Raw genomic sequence first — 27,240 nt, forward strand, 5'->3', positions numbered from 1 at the left:
ACTTGGGGGAGCATAGTAAACAGGTACATCAATAATGCAAGTAGTAAAAATAGTTGTAAGCATAGACAGTCTGGTAATTCAATAATGCAAGTAATACGAATAATCGAGGGATCATAGATAATACAGATCGGTGCAGAGACTTAAAATTCACGTTAATAGATCAAATGTGTTTAGCCATGAGGATAGCTTTTACTTCTTTCCCAAAAAGCGTGATGGAGGGGATGAGTCTAGCTTCAGGAGGGAGTGAGCTCCAGATCCTGGGCGCCACTACTGAGAAGGAGCGTCCACAAGTTCTTTCCTTCCGGAATCCTCGAGGCCCTAGCAGAAGATTATCTGTGCCTCTAGTGATTCAGATTCAGATTCAAAGAACTTTATTCAGTTAAAACAAGTAACCATAAAAGTAGCAGACATAAAAAACAGATTACAATGATTACAGCTCATGATGTGAGTTCACTTAAGGGAGATCATTAGAAGGTTATTCACTAAGCAAAAATTTTAAACCATTTCAGTTACCATTTGTTTCCGTAATTTGAGAACACTTTTTAAAAAACTTAAAACCACAGTTACAGTTAAAACCGTATCCATTCTCTGGACTTCTAAAAAAGCTGGGCGGCATCTGGTTAAATTCATTTCTTTTTTAAAAAAGGGACGATGATTTTTCTACGAGAGGCACTATAAAGTCTGCAGAAGAAAAGGATATGAATATCCGATTGATGTGACATGCCATCACACGAGCAAGTGGGCAATATACGCATCCATGAGTTCATACTAGGGAAAGATACCAATCTAAAAAATATACAAAATCTGAAACGAGTTAAAAGAAAGCGATCATAGTTTGTCATGGGCAGGGATAGGTATGGCTGTACAGACTTAGTCTCACATAGAGTAAGGAGGTGGGAATGTACTGAATGTTTCAGTTCTCCTCCTCTTATCCTCAAGATGGTCCAGGCAGAGGGTTTTCAGTGAACTCCTAGAGATGCTATCCAATGAAGATGGATCCGAGTAATAAGAATAGCACCCAATCTCAGTCAGGAAACACTTTACATATCCCAACCATTCTGATCTATCCACATGATCCAGGCTGAGGGTATCCTGTAATAGAGCCCGATTCATAACACATTCATTAGTGGTCCATACCCTGTGCCACAAAAGGATAGGTTGAATTTTAATAATATCTGTTATGTAGGGTTGAGCAAGTTCAGCGTGACAGTTAAATGTGGCAACACACTGTGGAACTGCAAGGACTTCCCTCATAAATTTGTTTTCCACCACCTGGATTGGATCAACATTTGCGTACCCCCACAAGCCTGAGTCATACACAGCCACGGATAAGCATGTTGCCTTATATATAGTTAACATTTCTTTTATCGGCTTCCTGCCCAATTTTCTAACAAAATTCTTTAGGGCCATGATCGTTTTCATAAATAGAAGAGTTCTGGCCTTAATTGCGCTTGTCCAAGAACCTGACTCATGGAATAAAATGCCCAAATAGGAAAAAGTTGGGGTGTTGTCTAATGGAACATTATTTAAAAACATCCGTTTCATCGGTTTACCTGATTTTGGACCACAGTTCATTGTGAAAGTTTTACTACAGTTTACTAGTAGGTCTAGATTCAGCATAAAGTTCTCAAAACTTACTACTAGTTTTTGCAAAGCCTGGGGAGTACGTGCCATAAGCACGGCATCATCCGCATACAAGAGCGCAGGGATTGCCCTCCTCCACACCCTGGGCATATCTCTGCACTCCTGCAGCAGGTGATGCTCAAGCCCATTAATGTAGAGGAGGAAAAGAAAAGGTGCTAAAACACAACCTTGACGCACTCCACGGCCCACACTAAATTGTCTGGAGCATTCGCCCCCCCCCTACCGTAACGAACAGAAGCTGTGGCTCCACTATATAGTTCCCTCAGGAAACAGATGATGGTGTTGTCCACTCCCAAACTTTTCATTATTGCCCACAATTTGGTGTGTGACACGCAGTCGAACGCTGATGAAAGGTCCACAAAGGTAAAATACAAGCGTTCCGTTTTTACTTCCACTGAATGGAATCCTGTTGTACCTGTCCAGCTTTCATATGTGAGCTTGCAGTAATTTGTAGTGGTGACAAAATGCCTCCTGACACAATAATATTGCAAATATACATTTTACGAATATACATTTTGCAATGCAAATGGCTATTATATCAGTTACATCACAAAGTGAAGCACCAGGTGTGTGAAATTTGCACATTTGCACATGCTGGTTTGTTAACAGGGCCTTGTCCAATAACCCCGAAGTAAGCTTAGGATGGAACCAAAACACACATTGATAGGACCTTGGAGATCATTTATAGTCCAGCGGTGGGCGGACATCTCTCCAAAATTGGCTGATGTCCCATCCACCCTATTTGCATTCTAAATAGGATGCACTGGACATACACCAACTTTGGTGGGGGTCCTGCATCCGCCAAACTCTAAATAATCCCTTGCATCTATAGAGAGGTTCTGCATTAGCACACCAGGCAGCTCACAAGCTTGTACTACTGACCATCTCTTCCCAGAGTTCTGTGCAGCTTTATAGAATAACAAGAAAGGAGGCAGTCCGGGAAGCTGCCCATTCCCTTTTTCATTGATGGTCCTGAACCTGACTGCTCCACTCCACCATCACAGATTTTTCAGTTCAACTGATTGTAAGCTGCAGATACTGGAGCAGAGATGGCACCACCTCACGGGTGCAGGAGATCCATGTAACCTGTAAACGGTCTATCCCAAGCACGCTTAATAGTCAAGATGCTGTACAGAGGTGCCAGCTTTATCAGTTGACCTGCAATAGCTTGCAATAGCTTGAGCACCCTCAACCATTGTAGAATTTGATTTTGGTGTTCAAACTATTCCTGAAGAATAAGGAAGACGTCAAGTCTTCAGGTCGGTTTGTTTAGGTTTTGACTACTGACATCTTTAGCTGTTTGTTGACGGAGAGATCTATTGTTGACAGAGATATCTATTGTATTCAGTATATATGCCTAGAGTGTGCTTTATGTCTATCCTGCTCATGATTCAGTGGCTTTTCTCCCTAGTTTTGTGTTTGTCCTCTTGAAGTAGCATTTTGGTCTCACAGTCTTTTGATTGGATTAGCTGTACCCTTTTACGCTTTTACAGCTGGCTTGAGAAGACTGTTTTTTTCCATTTAGCACTCCACAGTAGTTCATGCCCTTTTTCCACGCTCTCTACCTGTCTGAATCTTCTCCTTTGTTTACTTTTTACAAAAGGACACCTCACCCACTTTTTGATCGCTGCCCATCTTTGCTTAGGGTCTGGCAACCACAACGGGCTACTGGGCTTCTCCTCATTTAGTGTCACACCTTATTTTTTTATTTTCACTTTGCTGTTCTACAAAAGACACCTTCAATGTTGAAACTGTAAAGTGAAAAAAATCAAAAATGGCTCCTTGGGCATTACAGCGCAGGTGAACAAACAGCCGCCATCTTCGAATGTTTTTCTTCTTCTGAGAAAACCCTTTTCAAGATGGCCAGCTTTGAAGGCGCAACCTATTGGGTTTGCCAGTACTTGTTTTTTTTAATGAAGGTGAAATGCTTCTAAACGTCTAAAACCCTTTATGGTATGCTATTGCTAGCTAATGGGCACAATGCTTATATGCTTTCAAATCAGGAAGTAGGATGCATTTCTCTAAAGTCGGAGATATAGACAGGTAGGAAGAATATTCACACTATAAGATGGTTTCCAACAGTGATGAGCCCTCTCCTGAGCAGTTTGGGACCAATTTCTTTGACATTCTTTTCTTTCTAAATCTATCATCTTTTTTCAGAGTTCTACTTCTATGAATGTTATGTCAGCCAAAGAAGGGACAAATGGTTTAACAGAGAACAATGAGCAATTGAAAGAAGACTTGGATAACAAGACAGATGATCACAGAGAAGAGATTGCTAAAGGTACTGAATTAGTTAGTCTATAAGTATGATACAATAATGTGCGTGTAACGATTTGCATTCCAGCGATTAGGGATCGATAATTTTTCACAAACATAGGCCCATTTACACTACCCAACTAATCCCTTCATGCTGGGTGTCAGTGAGATGTAAGTTTATACCCAACTTACCAAAGTACATCACAGAACCTGTATTTCTCTTTATCACATGTATTAAATGTGCCAACAGACCTATTGGTTAATTAGTTGATGACAATAATTATGTAGTCATCTATACTACTAAATAACAGACTCAGTGTAAATTTTATAATTTTATCGTAAATATTGTGAAGTAAAAATAATGCTCATCAAGTACTTGTTATACAATACAAACCATGGATCATCACAGTGAAAATATGTTAGCAATCTACAGAAACAAACTCATAGCAAAAAACAATGCATTGAAGGAGTGGATAGGCGAAGAGAGAAACGTTACAGAGTCAAAATACATCTCCAAATGATAATGAAAATTCAAAATATCATCTATACTAACCCAAATAAGATATCAGGGAAATCTACCCTCTTGGCAAAAGAAGGACAGTGGGACCCCTCGAGAAGATTTGATTTTTTTAAACTCTTTTTTTATTGGATTTTGTACAACGAAAAGACAATACATCACATAAGACTACCCCCACCCCCCTCCCCACTGATCGGGCAGATTAAGTGTAGAACAAAAAGAATTTCAAGAACTTATAGAAAATAATAATACATGAAATAAATATTTAAATTAACACATGAATCAACGAGATACAGATAAACATTAGGGTAGATGGGTATACATTTCAACTAAGCAGTTTTAACCATGTTATTGTTAAATGAGTGTCTAAAGTTCAGACCATTCTATTAGAGGAGACCACATTTTTGAACCTTTTATTCTACGTTTCCTACCTTTAGTTTTATATATTGCCATTTCTAAATTAAAAATTGCTAACAATCTTGAAAACCACTTTTGATATGAGGGAGCGATAGGATCTAGCCAAGCCGATGCTATACAAATCCTTAATACTGCCATCGAAATAAAAATCAGTTCATGACCCGTATTCAGATTAGTACAGTTTGCTAAGCCTAATAGAGCTGTTTGATCAGATAGATTGACCACAGTTTTAAGGATTAATGAGAGGAAATGTTCAATTTTTGATTTGAGAAAAGTTAAAGCGGGACAAGATGAAAAGATATGTATTCAATCTGCATCTTGTAAGTAGCAACGAAAACAGCATGTTCCTCTCCCATTACCCCATTTGGCAATTCTATCTGGAGTATAGTACATGAAGAAGCATATTTTATAAAATTGTGTTTGTAATTTGGTTGACATGAGTACAGTTTGTGATAGCTCATTTACATACATACGTGCAGAGAGAGACTGGAGGAAGAGGTATGACAGCAGCAAAAAAACCCTGTATATGGCTGCGGTCAAGTCTTATCACCGCGCGGTTTGTAGAACCCGGGCTGAATACTACGCTCTGGAGTTTCGCAGTAGTGGGAACCCTGTTAAAACCATCTTTAAGGCCCTTAAAGACCTTGTGGCAAGGAAGCCTGCCGGTAATTCCATCAGCTCCAATACTCATTGTGAAGCACTGGCGGCTTTCTTCCTGGAGAAGGTCCAGACCATATATAGGGCCTTCCCCCCCTCCTCTGCACAAACCAGTATGGGGCCACCCATCCTGCCGGATCAGGTGGTGCTAGACTCTCTCCCCTCTCTCTCTTTGGAGTCTTACACGGCCTTGGCTCTCCCAGTTAAGTCTGGATCGCCGGACGACCCACTCAAGCCACCAATATTCAGAGACCAGATTTTTGCTCGCCCGGTTTGCGACTTAATCAACACGTCGCTATCATCAGGCCAGGTGCCTTTGAAATGGAAGCATGCGGTAGTAATGCCCATTTTGAAAAAACCATCTCTCGACCCTACAAAATCGGAGAACTACCGCCCGATTTCGCTTCTCCCGTGGCCAGCCAAACTCGCGGAGGCGCATGTTAACACCGCCCTCACTGGTCATCTGTCGCGTGCCAACATTCTGGACGACACCCAGAATGGTTTTCGGGCTGGCCACAGTACGGAGACAGCACTGCTCTCTATGATCGAGCACCTGCGGGTAGTTCTGGATGCAGGTCAAACGGCGGCGCTTGTTTTGTTAGACCTAAGCGCCGCCTTTGACACGGTCTCCCATGATATTCTCCTGCAACGTCTTGAGGAGATAGGGGTGATCGGCACTGCACACCAGTGGTTTCGTTCGTTTCTCAGGGATCGTTCCTTCTGTGTGGCGTCCCCGCCCTACCAGTCCAAATGTCATCCTCTGTCTCTTGGGGTCCCACAGGGTTCCTCGCTGAGCCCCACGTTGTTTAACATCTACGTGAGGCCGCTGGCTGAGGTTGTGAAGCTCTGTGGTATGACCATGGTGTCGTACGCAGATGACACCCAGCTAGCGGTCACGATCAGCGGGGACTCTGGTGTGGATGCCCCAAGATTCAGAGAAGGACTCAGGGCGGTGGCTGGTTGGATGACGTCCAACTGTCTCCAACTAAACGCCAAAAAAACGGAGGTGATGATCTTTGGGAAGCGGACGGACCTATGGGGAGATACTTGGTGGCCCTCTGAGCTGGGGCCGACCCCCACTCCGGTTGCGGAGATCAAAAATCTTGGTGTTTGGCTAGACCCTTCCCTCAACTTCGTTGGCCACACCAAAAGGACGGCGGCTTGTTGCTTCGGCATCTTGCGCAATCTGCGCCCTGCTCTTAAATACTTTGATGCCGCAACTCGTCAATTGGTGGTGCAAGCAACGGTTTTGGCTCGGCTGGACTATGCCAGCTCCCTTTTTATAGGATTAAACCAGGCCGAGTTAACCCGACTTCAAAGAGTGCAGAACGCTGCGGCCAGAGCAATCGTAGGTCTTCCTAGGTTTTGCTCGGCCGGTCCATCTCTGCGAGCCCTGCATTGGTTACCCGTTAGGCAGCGGATCCACTTTAAAGTTTTGTGCCTTTCCTTCAAGATTCTGAAGGGCCTATCGCCTCCCTTACTGCGCCAACTGTTGTGCCCTTATATCCCGGGCCGCACTTTGCGCTCGCTGGACCAAGAACTAGCGGTAGCCCCTCGGTTCAAACTCAGTCGGGTGGGGGGTCGCTCTTTTAAGGTGCGGGCAGCCGCACTCTGGAACGCTCTCCCTTTGAAACTTCGGACCCTTGGTGACCTGCTTTCCTTCCGCAAGGCCGCTAAAACCCATTTATTTTCTGAGCTCTGTTAAATCCATCACTCCTCCATTTTTAGGTCGAGCCTTTACCATTCCGCAGGAATGGGAAATGGGGAGAATTCAAGTCGGCTATTTTCTCTTCAAACCAAAGGGCTTTCAGCCGCGGTTTTCTTGCAGTGCCCGTGAACCACGTGATAACATGCACGCGCATTCAGGGCCAGCCAGCCCAGCACATCAAAGGGCTTCTCCTCCCCTAATTATTCATGGCCGGCCGCAGGCCGGCCGTACTTTCAGTTTCCCCAGAACGGCTAATTAGGGGAGGAGAAGCCCTTTGATGTGCTTCACACCAATGCGCCTCAGTCTTTCCTCGTCTTTGTATTTGCTTCCAGACTCCGATCTGCTCATGTGCACAAGACGCTTTACACATTACACTCATCTGCCTGAAGTGGGAGTTTTAAACAAGCAAAGCTGGTCCTTCTGTACTTGCAGTTTCACTTCTAATGTGTGTTGTTATTTATCATGATTTTTAGCTGAGGTGTATCACGCTTGTTCATGAGTTTGATCTCTTCATACTGTCAAATGTTTTCTAAGTTGTTTTTGATTGTCTTACCACTGGAGGTCTCCCTGTGCTACATTTAGCCTCTGACACATGCAACGCCACTCAACCACGCAACGCCACTCAACCACGCAACACCACTCAACCACGCAACGCCACTCAACCACGCAACGCCACGCAACTACGCAACGCCACGCAACTACGCAACGCCACTCAACTACGCAACGCCACTCAACTACGCAACGCCGCTCAACTACGCAACACCGCGCAACTACGCAACGCCGCAATGCTACGCAACGCCACGCAACAACGCAACGCCACTCACACATGCAACGCTACGCAACGCCACTCAACTACACAACGCCACTCAACTACGCAACGCCACTCAACTACGCAACGCCACTCAACTACGCAACGCTGCGCAACTACGCAACGCCGCAACGCCACGCAACTACGCAACGCCACGCAACTACGCAACGCCACGCAACTACGCAACGCCACTCACACATGCAATGCCACGCAACTACGCAACGCCACGCAACTACGCAACGCCACGCAACTACGCAACGCCACGCAACAACGCAACACCACGCAACAACGCAACGCCACTCAACTACGCAACGCCACTCAACTACGCAACGCCACTCAACTACGCAACGCCACTCAACTACGCAACGCCGCACAACTACGCAACGCTGCGCAACTACGCAACGCCGCAACGCCATGCAACTACGCAACGCCACGCAACTACGCAACGCCACGCAACTACGCAACGCCACTCACACATGCAACGCCACGCAACTACGCAACGCCACGCAACTACGCAACGCCACGCAACTACGCAACGCCACGCAACTACGCAACGCCACGCAACAACGCAATGCCACGCAACAACGCAACGCCACTCAACTACGCAACGCCACTCAACTACGCAACGCCACTCAACTACGCAACGCCACTCAACTACGCAATGCCACTCAACTACGCAACGCCAATCAACTACGCCACGCCACTCAACTACGCAACGCCGCGCAACTACGCAACGCCGCAATGCCACGCAACTACGCAACGCCACGCAACAACGCAACGCCACTCACACATGCAACACCACTCAACTACGCAACGCCACTCAACTACGCAACGCCACTCAACTACGCAACGCCGCTCCACTACGCAACGCCGCTCAACTACGCAACGCCGCTCAACTACGCAACGCCGCTCAACTACGCAACGCCGCTCAACTATGCAACGCCGCTCAACTACGCAACGCCGCTCAACTACGCAACGCCGCGCAACTACGCAACGCCGCAATGCCACGCAACTACGCAACGCCACGCAACAACGCAACGCCACTCACACATGCAACGCCACTCACACATGCAACGCCACTCACACATGCAACGCCACTCAACTACGCAACGCCACTCAACTACGCAACGCCACTCAACTACGCAATGCCACTCAACTACGCAACGCCACGCAACTACGCAACGCCACGCAACTACGCAACGCCACGCAACTACGCAACGCCACGCAACTACGCAACGCCACGCAACTACACAACGCCACGCAACTACACGCAACGCCGCTCAACTACGCAACGCCGCGCAACTACGCAACGCCATGCAACTACGCAACACCACGCAACAACGCAACGCCACTCAACTACGCAACGCCACTCAACTACGCAACGCCACTCAACTACGCAACGCCACTCAACTACGCAACGCCACTCAACTACGCAACGCCACTCAACTACGCACACATGCAACGCCACTCACACATGCAAGGCCACTCACACATGCAACGCCACTCACACACGCAACACCACTCACACACGCAACGCCACTCACACACGCAACGCCACTCACACACGCAACGCCACTCACACACGCAACGCCACTCACACACACAACGCCACTCACACACACAACGCCACTCACACACGAAAAACCACTCACGTTGCCAATAGGTCTCGCAGTACGACAGTTGGAGCCATTACAATTGCAAATAACAATGCCTTTCACTTTGGTTATCATTTTAAATACATAAAGGGCTTTGTCATTTACAAAACCAATAGCTCCAACTTTCCTACTGCGAGACCTATTGGCAACGCCAGTGCTTGTTTAGTAATATTTTCTGTTCCCCTGTTGTGTTGTGTTCGCCACCTTGTCGGTGCGCCAGGACGCTCCTTCGCTGGAGCAGCCGTGCGCAATACAAATAGCACTAACATAACATAACATAACATACTCAAATTCATCTGTTGAAATTGTAAACTTATTTTGCCATTTCTGAATGATCTTCTGCCTATCATCAGGTAAGTGTGTTAGTAATAATTGGTAGAACCCCCAATCCGTATTTTTTCCTGATAATGGCTAAGAGTTTCAGCTATGATGTTTTTAGGCATAATGTCTTCACTCCTCACTCTTCACAATAGAAAATCTCTAATTTAAAGATATTTAAAAAAATCTCTCCATTCAAGATGATATTTGTCTTTCAAAAATTCGAAAGAATATATCCCTTCTGCAGAGAAGAAGCAACCTATATAAGTAATTCCAGCTATGATCCATCTATCAATATAGGAATCTTTAAATATGTCTGGTAAGAGGGGGTTATTTTGTATTGGTGTATAAAAAGATAACCATCCCAAACCTATTATTTTCCTCACAGATTTCCAAACTCTGAACACAGCTATGAGTGTTTTTAATTTTACTTTTTTATGATAGCTATCAAAGAGATATCTCCAAAGATAGCCGATACTTCTGTGATCTAATATTATTTGATGAATAGTTGGTGCGTCTTTATCCTGAGATATCCCTGTTCCATCAAGGAGAAAAAGCTCATGATTGTATAGCAAAACTGTTGTCCAGTAGTATAACCTGAGGTTTGGGAGACTTAACCCTCCTCTTTCTTTGGGACGTGTGAGGAGTTTATAGGCGCGGCGGGGCTGAGTATATGACCAAATAAAATCCTTAAAAATACGTTCCATTATTTTAAACCATTGATCTGCGATTTTCAAATTAATCGCTCTAACTAAATACAAATGTTTTGGAAAGTAGACCCTTTTTAGGGCATTTATCCGTCCTATCAAAGAAAGATGTAAATTATTGATGCGGCGAAGGTCTTTTTGAATCTTGTTTGAGATAGGTTTGAGGTTCAGGTCGACTAGATTCTCTAATTCTGAAGTTATTGTAACCCCTAAATAGGTAGCTGAGTTTGTTATACGGGAGTCTGTCATAAGACATTTGTTGTTGATAATTATTTGAGTTTTCCCTCGATTCAGAGCGTATCCTGAGATAGTGCCAAATATTAGTGCCTCTAGTTCAATAATTGGCATAGCCAAATTTGGGTTGGCGGTGACAATGGCAATATCGTCTGCATAGGCGAGAACTTTTGTTGAGTATTCATTTGTCCGGATGGGAGTTATAGAGCTATTATTTTGTAGTCTCCTAATAAAGGGATCAATATAAAGAGCAAACAACAGCGGGAAGCAGGGGCATCCATGCCGTGTTCCTCTCGAAATCTTTAATACTTTTGAATTCCCTCCATTAACCATCACCATCGCCTGAGGATTAATGTAAAGTTTTTGTATTGCCTGTATAAATGTATGATTGAAGCCGACCCTGGACATTGCCTGCCACAAGAATGGCCAAGAGACTCGATCAAATGCTTTCTCGGCATCAAGTAAGATAAGTGCCATCGGGTCTCCTGCCATCTGGGTGTAGTCAAACAAGCTAATTACTCTCTGTATATGGTCGGTGGTGTCTCTCCCAGGGATAAAGCCGTGTTGAACTTTAGATGTGACTTTATGAATTATTAACGAGATACGATTAGCGAGTAGTTTGGAGTAGATTTTAGAGTCTACATTTATTAAGGTGATGGCGCGATAAGATCTCATCTGGTCGGGAGGTTTATTTTTCTTAGGAAATATCACAATTTTAGCCGTAGACCATGAGTTGGGGGGTTGTCCTCCTCTAAATAAGTGTAAGCATAGATTCAGGGAAATCTACCCTCTTGGCAAAAGAAGGACAGTGGGACCCCTCGAGAAGATTTGAGTGGCAAAAGAACAAGTCAGGGAGAAGAGATTGCTAAAGGTACTGAATTAGTTAGTCTATAAGTATGATGCAATAATGTGTGTGTAACGATTTGCATTCCTCTGTGATTGTGATGTTGATCCAGCGATTAGGGATCGATAATTTTTCACAAACATAGGCCCATTTACACTACCCAACTAATCCCTTCATGCTGGGTGTCCGTGAGATGTAAGTTTATACCCAACTTACCAAAGTACATCACAGAACCTGTATTTCTCTTTATCACATGTATTAAATGTGCCGACAGACCTATTGGTTAATTAGTTGATGACAATAATTATGTAGTCATCTATACTACTAAATAACAGACTCAGTGTATATTTTATAATTTTATCCTAAATATTGTGAAGTAAAAATAATGCTCATCAAGTACTTGTTATACAATACAAACCATGGATCATCACAGTGAATATATGTTAGCAATCTACAGAAAAAAACTCATAGCAAATAACAATGCATTGAAGGAGTGGATAGGCGAAGAGAGAAACGTTACAGAGTCAAAATACATCTCCAAATGATAATGAATTAAAAATATCATCTATACTGACCCAAATAAGATATCAGGGAAATCTACCCTCTTGGCAAAAGAAGGACAGTGGGACCCCTCGAGAAGATTTGAGTGGCAAAAGAATAAGTCAGGGATCAGGATCAGAAAACAGGTAGGCCTCTATCTGGAAACAGCAAAACCGATGACAGCGATGATCTCCAGCTAGCTCACAAACACCTACTTAAACCACACCCACGGGGCGCCTCAATTATACTCTAAAATGTAAATGTCCAACACACATTTGTTTCAGTATTCGTAAAATATCCGACTCTCATTGGCTAAGAACGTGGTTGTTCTCTCACACCACTCTCTGTGTGATCTCTTAATCAGATGTCCCATTGTCTTGAACATTCTGCATGACAACTGATTCTACCCTGGAAACAATTTCGAAAACAAACACAGCACATATTTCCTGAAGAGTATTGTATGTATCAAATGAATCAAGGCTTTGCCATCTTATGAGGATGTTGCATCGTTTGTACTTGCTTTTCAAAAATGTCTTCCAGAGCTTGGCAGTCAATCAGCACACTGTGAAGGTTGGATTCATGCATTTTCATTTTCTGCTCTCATTTCAAACTCATTTTATTTCACTTCTTCTAGCAAACATTTAACCCCAAACTAGCATGCAGGAAAGTAGGCCCATGCTTGCCTTTTCTACAGTAAAAACAAACACATAACATTATTATTTTCATGAAATGTAATTTCATTGCACACCATCCCAGCATCGCACTAATCGAAACACAACCCATGTTAATCCTAGCAAAATATTATTAACATGCACAAAAGCAACATTAGTCATTATTTTTCTTAAAGCGTAACAGAATGCAGCTTTGTTTTCATGCATTAGTACACACATTAGTTTGCACATGCGCATAAGCATTTCCCCTTATTTTAACGTTTATTAATAAATTATTCACTGCACACTGTTAATAAATGTTACTGAGGGTTCAATCCGTTCTGGTTTTTATTTTTGCAAAGACCCTGCTCCATCAATCCCCCTTTGATGGCATTTTTGAGCCATCATAAAATACCCAAGACAATATTATTTGCCACTTAATTTTTAAAAGGCTGTACTCCTTTCTCATTTTATCATTCTTCCATCTAAGTCTTTCATGAGCTAATAGTAATTTCCTCTCTTATCCTCTAATTCTATCTCTTCTCTCTTCCTTTTTCTAGCTCTACGTTTAAGATTTGTCTCTTTCTTCAGTTACATTTGCAACATTTATAAATTACAAGAATCATTAATATCACCGCAACTAGTGAAGTAATACGTATTAATATTTTTCATAATATGCTATTCCCATAAGTAGAAAAGCAATTTCCCACTGAGGAAAAACTCTTACCAAGTTTCTCCCAAACACCATCAACTTTCAGTTGTATCAAATCTTCATGAAGTTCAGTAATATTTTTTTATTATACCCGTCAAGTTTGTTACTTTTGTCAGGGATATAAGTACAGCATTGATATATATTCAACATGCTACAGACTCCACCCTCTTTTGACAATAATATATCAAGGGCAAGTCGAGTCTGTAAAACCATTGACCTAATTGCAACCATTTCAGTATCAATCATCAAGAACCCACCAGCAGTATCAGGTGATAAACGATCAACCACTGTAGACAATTTTCTAATTTTGTGTGAATTCAGAATAACTCCAACTGAAGGTATCAGTGCTCCAAAAATATCCCTTATTATCTCTGAATAACTCGCTCCTCTCTTATTATGTATTAGTGTTTGTTTCATTTCATTAATCTTATTATTCTTATTTATGTGATAAACTTTAGGAAAGAATATGCCTAAATAACAATATCCATACCACCTTGCAGCTAACCTGTAATAGGTATTCTTAGAACACACATAGTAAATTCCCAGGTAAACAGGATCATTTCCTCCTTTCAATTACCAACTTCCTTTTATTAAGAAAGTATGCTCACATTCACAAGAACCAATGAAGTAACTATAAAGTTTAGTCTTTTCTCTAAATACACAAAGTTTTTCTCTATGTAGAAAATCTAGAGTCATGGCAGCGTAAGCCTCACCCTTTTTATAATCACCCTCTGTGAAAGCCCATGGAGGTACAAAAGACTTTTGCTCAGCAGCTTTCGTTTTGAAATCTCGTCTTCTTTTTTCTACCATATTTATAAATTCAATCTCTTCATGCCGTAATTTACAAGTTAAATTATTTCTATGTTTGTTACTAATGTAAAAATCTCCCATGTCTGCTCCATAAATAGGGAGAAAATTACAAAAAACAATTTGATGGACAGAATGTAGATCAATGTCTTACATTCACCCCAGTACAAGGATCTGGGCCTAAATCCATCGTTTTTTGCACTCCACACCACCCTGGGTCAGATAATGGCTTTATGCAAATCAGCTCTGACCCTGTGCCCCATGGGAACAGGCCAGTCCGAACTACAACAGCCATATCTTTCCCTGACCGGAATCAAGCATCCGAGGACCGGACCGGTTTCGAGGTAACACCTCTCATCAGCCCGGCTAGCTTGACTCCAGTGGTGTGGAGGCTCTGGGACCCACGTCTGAGCTACCCCAGTACACTCAGGGAGAAAATTACAAAAAACAATTTGATGGACAGAATGTAGATCAATGTCTTACATTCACCCCAGTACAAGGATCTGGGCCTAAATCCATCGTTTTTTGCACTCCACACCACCCTGGGTCAGATAATGGCTTTATGCAAATCAGCTCTGACCCTGTGCCCCATGGGAACAGTCCAGTCCGAACTACAACAGCCATATCTTTCCCAGACCGGAATCAAGCATCCGAGGACCGGACCGGTTTCAAGGTAACACCTCTCATCAGCCCGGCTAGCTTGACTTCAGTGGTGTGGAGGCTCTGGGACCCACGTCTGAGCTACCCCAGTACACTCAGGGAGAAAATGACAAAAAACAATTTGATGGACAGAATGTAGATCAATGTCTTACATTCACCCCAGTACAAGGATCTGGGCCTAAATCCATAGTTTTTTGCACTCCACACCACCCTGGGTCAGATAATGGCTTTATGCAAATCAGCTCTGACCCTGTGCCCCATGGGAACAGTCCAGTCCGAACTACAACAGCCATATCTTTCCCAGACCGGAATCAAGCATCCGAGGACCGGACCGGTTTCGAGGTAACACCTCTCATCAGCCCGGCTAGCTTGACTCCAGTGGTGTGGAGGCTCTGGGACCCACGTCTGAGCTACCCCAGTACACTCAGGGAGAAAATTACAAAAAACAATTTGATGGACAGAATGTAGATCAATGTCTTACATTCACCCCAGTACAAGGATCTGGGCCTAAATCCATCGTTTTTTGCACTCCACACCACCCTGGGTCAGATAATGGCTTTATGCAAATCAGCTCTGACCCTGTGCCCCATGGGAACACTACATAGGCAAGTATTAATACATTACGTTTATTTTGCTCCATAAATAGGTACATAAACAACCTTCAAATGTCTCCTAATAGGATTCTCTGAAAATTAATATATTAATATTCTAATCCTTCCCTCTCTAGTAAAATCAATACAAGACACACCATAGGTTAAAGGTAGGTGATGATATGTCACCCCCTCTGAGAGAGACAATGGTAATTGCATACACACATAACAATCTCACGCGTTCATTGTATTAACATACTCCTACAACAATTTAGTAAAAACCTTTAACGAGAAGTCCTGAATTGATTTATCATGATGAAAACCACTTTCATCATCTATCTTCTCTATATTAGTTTTTAAATTTTCTTTAGAAACAGAATCTGCTTAAAACATTATTAGTATTATTTTTGTGATTAGTCACTATTAGAACAGGCACAATAACATTCAGTGTTAACCACACCAAAGGTAGTAGTAAAACACTACATAGGCAAGTATTAATACATTTACGTTTAAAACCATGAATTTGATATCTAGTCTCTGTTGCTTTTGCCATTTTTAAATACTATAAAAAAGTATTAAAAACCTAAATATTTAAAAAACGTTTAAATGAAAAAATGTATCCAAAAATCATCTAGAGCAGTGTATTCTAAAAACTTGAATTGAAAAAATGTATCCAAAAGCCACCTAGATCAGTGTATTGCTACACTTTAGGCCTCTCCTCTGTACCCTATCTTGTTCTTTTCTATTTTTATATATTTTCTTATTCTTCAATCTTTTGTAATTTTCAAAATAACCTTTATTGAATTTGTCATACCTTAATTTTCACAGTTCCTTTTAAGGTGGTCTTAATTTACTTTCAGCAACTTGATCTGTACCAGCTTCCTCTTCGATTTGATTTGTGTCCTCAATTTCTTCCAACACCACATATGTTTATTCTGGAGCTGTGTATTTTTAATTTGGAATTCTTATTCTCTTTGTTTTTCGTACCAGTTCTTCTTCTGAATCACCTTCTTCAGTTTGACTCCATATTTCATTTATTTAATCTGGCTTTTTCTTTTCAAGAGTGTATTTCAGCCTTTTTACGCCTTTTGGCCACACATCACTTTTTCTTGCTTTCTTAACTTGAACACTTCATTTTCAAGTTTGCAAGCTCTTTTATTCAGTTCTTTACATTGTTGTACTTGCTCTTGATTCTCTTCTTTCGCTTTTTCCTTGTCTTTCTCAACACAGTCTTTTGAGACCCAGTACTTGGTGCTAACTTTATTCAACTTGTGCTTGGTTCTTCTTCATGTTCAGCTTTTTCAGAATCTGTAACACTAGATTCTATAGCTTCATGTCCTTCAGCTTCTGATTCTTTTCTTTGCTTTACCAGTAGCTGCTCTTCTTCTTATCATTCAAGTGGACTTGGGACTCTTCTTGCATGACTTGCATGTATCCAGTTTGGCAAACCACCACACTTCACTGCTGTTGTTGTCACCAGTATAATCTGGTTTGGTCCATGCCACCTGGGTTCTAAACACGGCTTCCTCAGATATTTCTTCACCAGCACCCACTCTCCTGTAGTCAAATCATGTGCTTGATCCGGCTGTGATGTAGTTGCATTTTCTCCAACCTAGTAAGACACAGAACGCACACTATCGGCCAATCCTTTGCAATAATCAAGCACTAGATCAACACTTATATTCATCAGTTTGTTTGCTGGTACAATTGCTTATTTAATTGCTCTTCCCATCAAAACTTCATGAGGACTCAATCCAGTCTTTTTATCAGGTATGCTTCTAAGACTCATCAATACTAAGGGTAAAGCATCTGGCCATTTCAGTGTTGTAGACGCACATACTTTTGACAGTCTGGACTTCATAGTGCCATTAATTTGCTCAACCATACCTGAGGCTTCTGGTCGATAGAAAACAATGCAGCTTTTGCTCTATTTGTAATGCTGTGCAAATCATACAAATTATCTCATTGTTAAAGTGTGTCCCTCTATCGTTTCTAAAGAGACTGGAAATCCAAACCTAGAAATGATCCCCCTCGAAAGCAGTTTAGCAACAGTCAAGCTATCATTCCTTCTTGTTAGATAAGCCTCTACCCATCGAGAAAACAAAAAACAACCACCAATACATGTTTTAGTCCATTACAAGGGGGAAGCTCTATAAAATTCAGCTGGAAACTAGTAAATGGTCTTGCTGCTTTTCCAATTCGTCCCCAACTAACAACTGTCTTTCTACCTGGATTTTGCTGCTGGCACACTGTGCATCTCTGGCATAGACTCTCTTCAGTGACCCTAAACTTTGGGTTATATCATGACTGCTTGAAGAGTCTGATCATAGCATCTCTTCCATTATGATGGATACTTCTGCCTGTGGATTCCTCACTTTATGAATACCCCCTGCACCAGCATTCTGCTGAATTTCTTTCCTAGCTCTTCCACGTCCACGAGGACGTCACAATAGGTAGGCTCCGCTCGCGAGACCTTATGACGTCATCGGGCCACAAAAGGACCTTATTGGCGTGCTGACGTCAGTTCCCTTTTTTCCGCGCCGTCGATGCTTAACAGTTTTTCTAGGGGCTTTCCATTTTCTTCGAAGAAAACTTTGTATCACTTGTTGTTTCAGATGGCTTCTTCCAGGAAGACGGGGTTTCAAACTCTGCAGAGACTGTGGCAGGCATATGTCGATCTCGGACCCGCATGAAGATTGCCTCTTGTGCTTATCTTCGGATCATGACGTTTAATAATGTTTAAGATGCAGGAAGATGAATCCCAAGGCCATTAAGGAGCGTGAAGCTAAGCTGTCCATGGCTAAAGCCAAAAAGGAGAAGTGGGGTCGAAAGAGGGCGAAGTCTTCATCTTCACATACTTTAAAGTAAAAAAAATATAAGAAGTCTAAAAGAAGACATGGCTTTCGGCACCGTTATTTGAAGGCAAGAGCTTAGAGGTCAGGTTGCCGACTCCGGCTGAGCGACCTCGAAGAAAGGACTTAGTTTCTCCAGCTCATTCTCCTCGGGTGACGCAGGTTCCATCTCAGGTTCCGGGTCGCCAGCTTCGCAAGGCACTTCCCTGCATGAAGACTCACGGGCTCCAGCAATGTCCCCGGTGCCTAGGAAGCCGTCTCCAGGCCGGTTGGCTTCACCTGTGTGGGCGCGGTCCTCCGGTTCAACATCAGATGGTTCCTCTTCAGGAAGGTATAGATCTATATCCTGCTTTTCCTGCTCCTGGTTCAGATTCTTCGCATTTTCTTAACGCAATGTTTGGCATGTTTGCCCGGGCCTCTGCTCCATCTGATGCGCCTTTGGGCCCCGTGGGTCCTTTGTCCTTTAACCTGGTTGTTCCTAATTTCCTAATTTCAATTTCTAAGTTCCTAATTTCACCCTTTATGCCATTCTTGCCGTCGACTTCGGCTTGGCATTTCCCGGCGCCAAGGTCCTCCACTCCGGCCACTCGGACTCCTTCGGCTGCTGAGTCAGCGCCACCTCAAGTTCGATCGACGTCGAGGTTCGAAGCATAGGTTCCTCCATCGATGTCGTTGATGTCTTCACCGGCGCGTCGTGTGGCGCCATGGATGCTGATTCCTAAACAACGCTCTAGAATCAGGAGGAAGGAGAGATTGTTGATTCTATGGATGAGTTTCAGGGTCTTCATGAAGCTATTGGCTTGGAGTATAATCTCCCATCTGCAAGTGCTGGGGTTGTGCAAGACGCTGCTCCTTATCATGCGGTCATAAGGAAGGCAGCTGATTTATTTGGTCTACAGCTTCCTTCAGCTGAAGTGAAATCTAATATTCTTACAGAGGTGCTAAATACATCTTCTTCAACTTCTGAACGGTTGCTTTCCTTTAAGGATGCTTTGACAGAACCAATCTTGGAAGTGTGGCAGAAACCTTTATCTGCTCCTGCGTTTTCTCGTTTCATCTCTAGAAGGTACAGACCCGCTCCTGGGGATCCAGCTTTTGTATCATCACATCCTACGCCAGAAAGTTTGGTTGTTCAGGCTTCATGTTCAAAGCAATCTTCTGGTTCTGTCCCTACCATTCTTGGTGATAGGGATTCTATAGAGCAGGCGGAAAAGAAGGTGTTCTCTTCTGCAAGTATGGTTCTTAAAACCACTAATGCAACCTGCCTTCTTGGGAGGTATATTCATGCTTTGATGGACTCAGTCATGCAGCTAGCTCCGAAGTTGCCTGAGGAGAATCGGGGAAAGTTCCTTTTGTGGCCGCTAACAATCTTATCAGAGCCAGCAACAGCAGAATCCCTTGTACAAGTTGTACAGAGGGAAGAATAAAAGAGGCATTAGGGGAGCAGCTCGACAACAATACTCCTCCTTTTCCTCTACTTCCCCTCCCGCCACCGTTGGTGTATCAGGAAAGCAGTTCTAGATCTCCCATCTAAGAACAAGTTGGTCCGGTTGGAGGTCGGGTCTCCCACTTTCAATAAGAATGGAGACTGATTATGTCTAATTGTTGGGTCTTGAATCTTGTAGAGAATGGGTACGCCCTTCCCTTTTTGTAGTTTCCTCCTACTTACCCTCCTGGCCAGGGTTGGTGCTCTGAGGACCACTTACTGCTTTTACAGCAGGATGTTTCTACCTTGCTGCAGAAAGGTGAAATAGAGGTGGTTCCGGAGCAGGAAAGGGGTCAGGGTTGCTACTCCGGTATTTCCTGATCCCCAAAAAGGAATTTTGCTTAAGACCAATCTAAGACCTCAGGATTTTGAACCTTTACCTCAGACAGTAGAAGTTCAAAATGTTGACCTTGACTCATTTTCTTCTTGCGCTGCAACAGGAAGACTGGATGGTGTCCATCGATCTACAGGATGCGTATTTTTATCTTATCTCCGGTTCACGGTAGGGTCGCAAAATTATCAGTTTGCAATTCTTCCGTTCGGTCTTGCTTCCGCACCTCGAGTCTTAATAAAGGTGATAGTGGTGGTAGCAGCTCATCTCAGAAGGTCAGGGGTTCCTGTTTTCCCCAACCTCGACGACTGGCTGTTGAAAGTGGGGTCTCCTGAGTTGGTTTCGCTCCACTTGCAGGTAACAGCTCATCAGTTGTTCAGATTGGGTTTCTCAATAAATGTACCCAAATCTCCCCTGGTGCCTTCTCAGCGCAGCCTGTTCATAGGGGCAATACTGGACACTTCTGTGTGTCAAGCTTACCCTCCACCGCAGAGGATTCTCAACATTCAGGAAATTATTCCTTTATTTCACGATGGAGTGGTTGTTCCAGTCCTGAAGGTTCTTCGCCTGCTCGGTCTGTTCACTTTTTGCATTCTGTTGGTCAACCATGAACGCTGGCACATGAGGGCACTCCAGTGGTGCCTCCGCAGGCAGTGGTATCAGCACAACGGAGATCTTGTGGAGAAGATCAGAATCTCCAGAGAAGCTGCAGCAGAGCTGACTTGGTGGAGTGTGCAGGGCAACCTGTCTCAAGGAAAGCTCTTTCAGCCTCCTTCGCCGGTGGCCACAGTGATCATAGATGACTCCACTCTATGGTGGGGTGCTTATCGGGGGGGATCGGGAGGTCAAAGGTCTTTGGTCTCCAGAAGAAAGGTTGCTTCATATCAACCTGCTGGAATTGCGGCCAATAACTTTGGCACTAAAGGCTTTCCTTCCTTCCCTTTGCGGTCAGTTGGTTCAGGTCCTGATGGACAACACTACCGCGATATGGTACATCAACAAACAGGGAAGTGTAGGGTTGTATTGTCTCTGTCGAGAGGCTCTGCGACTCTGGTCCTGGGCTCAGGGCTATCGGATTTGTGTGTTTGCAAATCATCTGCCCGTTGAGCTGAATGTTCATGCGGACAGTCTCAGTTGGCATTACTCGGCCGATCACGAGTGGCGGCTTCATCCGGAGGTGGCTCTTTGCATCTTTCAGATGTGGAGGTCTCCTCGGTTGGACCTGTTTGCCACTCGGGAGAACGCGCACTGCCCGTTGTTCTGCAGTCTCCAATATCCAATGCAGGGAGCGTTGGGGGACGCGTTTCAGATCGATTGGAGTTCACAACTCCTTTATGCGTTTCCTCTGATACCATTGATTCCTCGGGTTCTGAGGAAGATTCGCCAAGACCGGGCCCAAGTTAGATTGATCATACCGGATTGGCCAAGAAGGGTGTGGTACACAGATCTACTTCACCACTCATCGTACCCGCCACTCCGTCTCCCTCTCAGGGCAGACCTCCCATCGCAGTCGCAGGGGCAGGTTGTACACCCTCACCTCCAGACCTTGCACCTTCATGCCTGGAGATTGAACGAGGCAACCTGAGTTTTTTCTCTCTCCCTCCGTATATAGTGGATGTTATTTTATCGTCCAGGCGACACTCCACTAAGTCTGTTTACTCTTCCAGATGGTCCAGGTTTGTTAAGTGGTGCGGAGAGAGAGACATTGACCCTTTGAAGGCCTGTTTGTCTAATATTCTGGAGTTTTCACTTTCTTTGGCACAGCAAGGTTGTGCTGTAGCCACTGTTAAGGGCTATTTGTTGGCTTTTTCGGCCTTTCTATGTTTACCGGACCAGCCGTCTTTTTTTAAGTCCCCAATTGTCATGAGGTTTATTAAGGGCCTCACAAATAAGTTCCCTCCCACACCTTTTATTATACCTCAATGGGATTTGAATCTGGTTTTTATCTTTTTAATGAGTTCTCGGTTTGAGCCTCTTTATACTTGCCCGTTGAGGCTTCTTTCTTTTAAAACGGTTTTCTTGATTGCCATTACCTCGGCTCGGAGGGTAAGTGAGCTTCACGCTCTTAGTTTGAAACCTCCTTTCCAGACCATTCATGCGGATAAATTGGTTCTAAGGACCAGGGCTGCTTTTCTTCCCTGGGTGGCTACCCCTTTCCTTGTGGGACAGTCCATTACTTTACCTACCTTCTATCCTCCCCCTCAACCATCCAAGGAAGAGGAAAGACTGCATCGTTTCGACCCTAAGAGAGCCGTCAGCTTTTATTTGGATTGGACGAGAGATCTGAGGCTGGACGATCAGCTCTTTGTGGGCTATGTTGGGAAAATGTAAGGCAAGGCTGTGCACAAGAGGATTCTTTCCAGGTGGATTATCTTGTGCATCAAGATTTGCTACACCCTGGCCAAGAAAGACCCTCCTAAAGGTATCAGAGCTCATTCCACCAGAGCTAAGTTTACTTCTTCTGCTTTGGCTAGAGGTGTTCCTGTTCTTGATATCTGTAAAGCAGCAACTTGAGCCTCCCTAAGAGGCCCAAGCAAAGCAATGCAAAGCATTGCTACTTGGACTCTGAGGTTAGGAGGGATGGCCATTTTGCCCGTTCTGTTTTGCAAGATTTTATGGTCTAGTCAGGTGGACACCCTCCTCCAGGAGAGGTACAGCTTTGGGAGTCTATTCATAAGGTGAGGAATCCACAGGCATAAGTATCCATCAGAAGAACAAGTTACTCACCTTTGGTAACACTTTTTCTGGTGGATACAGTATCTGCCTGTTGTTTCCTCACTGTCCCGCCCACCTCCCCGTTGTCCACCTGTTTCTACCCAAAAATGTTTTATTTTACTCAAGTTTATATTTTATTAATGAGAAATGCTTATTATGTATACATTTGAAAATGTGTTGGTACACCCGTTTGCCTCGTGGTACAGAAAAAATGGGTGGAACTGATGTCAGCACTCTGACGAGGTCCTTTTGTGGCTCTGATGACGTCTAACGGTGTGGCGAGCGGAGCCTACCTATTGTGACCTTCTCGTCCACGTGGGAGAGCTAGGAAAAAAATTCTGCGGAATGCTGGCGCAGGGGGTATTCATAAGGTGAGGAATCCACAGGCACATACTGTATCCACCAGAAAAAGCGTTACCGAAGGTACGTAAATTGTTCATATGTGCAATTCCATGGTACATCCTTGCCATCTGAGAAAGTGAACAATCGGGCATTACTGGTCTTTCATCAACATACACCCACACTTCGTCTTCTGCTCTCTTTTTACAACCTGATTTAATCCAAACTTCTTTTTCTTCCTCATTTGCTTCATCCTACAGTTGTCTAATTTCCTCCCATGTTTCCATAGAAGAAAACATCAAGTGGCAATTTGTATTTTTTTTCTTTTCCAACCCTCTGTTGATTGAAATTGAATTTTGTGCACAGAAACGAGCCACTTGGTCTGCGTATCTGTTTCCTTTCATCACATAGTCATTTCCTGACTTATGTGCTGAACATTTAACCACAGCAATCTTTTTGGGCAATTGTAATGCATTCAATAAATCCTTCACATTTTTGCTGTTCCAGATTGGGGATCCTAAAGAAGTCAGAAATCCTCATTGCATCCACAACTGACCAAAATCATGCACCACCCCAAAACCATATCGACTGTCAGTGAATATGGTTACTCTCAGATTTTGGCCAATTATTCATGCTCTTGTCAGAGCTATTACCTCGGAAATTTGAGCAGAATTGATCCCCTTCAGACAGGATACTTCAAGAACCATAGCCACTGTACATACTGCATAAGCAGCAGTCAACACACCTTTTTCATCTCTCAGACAAGATCCATCCACAAACATTACACTATCTGATTCCTCTAAATATGTGTCTTTAATGTCTGGTCTGGGTTTTGTGCATAATTCTGTCACATCCAAACAATCATGATCTGCTTCATCTTTCACTTCCTCACAATTTGAAATCTGCAACAATGTTGCTGGATTCAATTTCGTGCATCTCGTCACTGTCACATTTTCAGCACCCAAAATCACTCTTTCATATCTAGTCAGCCGACTGTACATCATCATATGCTGAGTCTGGGTCCTTGTTAATAGAATCTCAACAGAGTGTGGCACATGAACTTTCATTGGTTGTCCCATCTCAATTGCTTCACTTTGCTCAAGACTCACTCATGTAGCAGCCACTGCTTCAAACAGCCTGGTAATGCTGCAGCCACTGAATCCAAAGCAGCAGAAAAATATGCCACACCTGAACGTGCCATTCCATGTTTTTGTGTGAAGTCTGATATTGCACACCCATCTCTCTCACAACAGAACAATGCAAAATCTTTTATGTAATCTGGCATTCCCAATGCATGTTCCCGGCCAAGAGTGTCTCGCATTTCAAAAAAAGCTTTCCTACACAATTCAGCCAATTCAATCGGATCAATGACATCTTTATGAGTCAACCTCTGTAAAGGTATTGTAATCGGTGAACACCCACTGATCCACTGTCTGCAATATCCAACCATTCCCAAAAACATTTGAACTTCTTTTTGAGTCCTAGGAGGACCCATCTGTAAAATCACAGTAATCCTGTCTTGAGTTACTTTCCTAACTCCTTTCTCAATTTTGTGTCCCAAATATTGAACCTCTCTTTGACAAACTGTAATTTTGCTGGTGACACTTTATGCCCACCTTTTGCCAAATGATTCAGAAGGGCAATTGTATCTGTCATACAAGCTTTTCGAGTTTTTGATGCCACAAGCAGGTCGTCAATATACTGCACAAACACTGAATTCCCTGGCATAATAAATGACCCCAAACACTTTTTCAAAATCTGATTAAAAATCGAAGGACTCTCGCCATATCCTTGAGGAACTCGGCACCATGCCAAAACACGGTGTCCGAACCGGAAAGCAAATAAATACTGGCTATACAGATATAAAGGTATCGAGAAAAATGCTTGACACAGCTCAATCACTGTGTACCATTCTGCATCACAAGGAATTTGATGAAGAATCACTGCTGGGTTTGGTACTATTGGACAGGAAGGTACCACAATCTTATTTTAAGGTCAAAGAGGTTTATTGCATAATTAATTAAAATCATTACAATTTCCACATGTCAATATTGTGATATGAAAAATAAATGCTACTAAAAAGAAGATTGAACTCTTCCATTGTTAAAATGATTACACAATTTTAAAACAAGGTTCCTCAGGTAAGCTCCCACCGGCATTAAGAGGTCAGAATGTTTGGTACATATTAATGCAGGGTTTACCGGTCTTAGGGATCAGGGCAGAGTTATTACACCGCTTATTTCATCATGTCTTTGTTCCACAAGACTCAGGCATTTATTCACTTCTGTCAGGAATTTTGTTCCCCGGCATGCTAAAATGATTGAACTCCCTCCTAGCCAGCAAGTTACCGCTTGCCAACAGGTGCAGATTTTTAACTCGTTACAGATCTGTTTCAATATTCTTCGACGTTGCACCAGGAGAGCCGGACAAACGCACAAAAAATGGGCTAATGATTCCGTTTTGTAGCCACAAAGTCTACAGCTCTCGGTCTGGTGTTTCTCTTTCCAAGAAGGTGCTAAGTCTTTCGAACTGTGCATACCCATCCTGTAGGCTGTAAAGGCTCTTTTTATGTGTACATTAAAATGCGAGGTTAAATATGCGTGTGGTCGACCAGCTGTGAAGGAGTTGATTATGGTCCAACCATGTCGCCGCTTGAGCAGTAACGCTTAGTCCTCTTGAAAAGATTTCGACCTTGCTGCCTTATTGGCTAGTCTACTTATTGTTGCTTTGTCCGTCACAGATTCTCAAATTCCTTCCAGCCCCCGCTCTTTCATGCAGGTTTTCAGGTATTTTCCCCAAGGACAAGGGGTTCCAGTTGCTCCTTGATTTTTTATGGCTTCCCAGTTTAACCAATCCATCGAATCCGGATCTGCAGATCTTAATTTGTGACACAGTTTTATGAAGCCGCTCATGCTCCTATATTTCTGGTTTTGCAGACCGTATTCAAGCCTTACTTGCGGAGCTGAAGCACTCTTAGGGAGGTTAAAAACTGCTTTATAAATTTTTGTTTGGAGCTCGTTGAGCAGGTCTACTTCCTTGCCACACCAGGTGACAAGACCGTAAGATAATGATGGTAATATTTGTGCTGACATGACCTTCAGGAGGTGACTGTAATTTGGGCAATTCATTTTTGCTTTTAGCAATCGGTACGCAAAGATTAGTTTTTGTGCTTTTGCTCGAATTGCAGTTTTGTGCTCCGTTAGATTTGCTCCCTGGGATATTGTTACTCCAAGATATTTATACGAGCCTTGTTCGTTCACCTTTGTCCCGTTAAATGACCATGTGTAACTTAGTTTTTTTGGGTCCACTAATCGTACTACTTTTGTTTTTTCTTTGTTTAAGTCCAATCCTTCTTGTCTTAGGTACTCTGCTAAGATGTTTAAAGCTCTTTGTAAACCCACTGGGGTTTTACTCAACAGGACAATGTCATCTGCATATTGCAGACAGGGAATTCGCCGGTTTGCCAATGAAGGTGGATGCACCTCATCTGTGTCCAACACTGTTGCGAGATCAGAAAGGAATAGATTAAAAAGGGTAGGCGCTAGAACACAGCCTTGTTTTAGACCCTGGAATGTTGGTATGTTCCTCGTTGTATACGCTCTGTCTCCCAATTTAACCTTTGCCCATGTATCTTCGTGCAAAGCTTTTATTGCCAGTATTAATTTTAAAGGCGTCCCCCAAAGCTGCAATTTTTCCCATAGGCGCTCTCGATTTACTCTGTCAAATGCAGATTTGATGTCAACAAAAGAGGCGTATAATCGTGCGCCCTTTTCTGCTATTCTGTCCATTA

General features: G+C 43.3%; 1 protein-coding gene across 1 annotated transcript in view; it reads left to right on the forward strand.

Moving 5' to 3' along the window:
* The window catches only part of DNAI7 (dynein axonemal intermediate chain 7), a 562,546-nt gene that overhangs the window by 267,348 nt on the left and 267,958 nt on the right, over nt 1-27,240 (forward strand). The window contains exon 9 of the mRNA XM_086920321.1: nt 3,805-3,928. Coding sequence (XP_086776447.1) covers nt 3,805-3,928 — 124 coding nt within the window. The remainder of the gene's footprint in view (nt 1-3,804; nt 3,929-27,240) is intronic.

The sequence above is a fragment of the Lissotriton vulgaris genome, chromosome 1_1 (genome assembly GCF_964263255.1).
Source record: "Lissotriton vulgaris chromosome 1_1, aLisVul1.2, whole genome shotgun sequence".
Classification (NCBI taxonomy): domain Eukaryota; kingdom Metazoa; phylum Chordata; class Amphibia; order Caudata; family Salamandridae; genus Lissotriton; species Lissotriton vulgaris.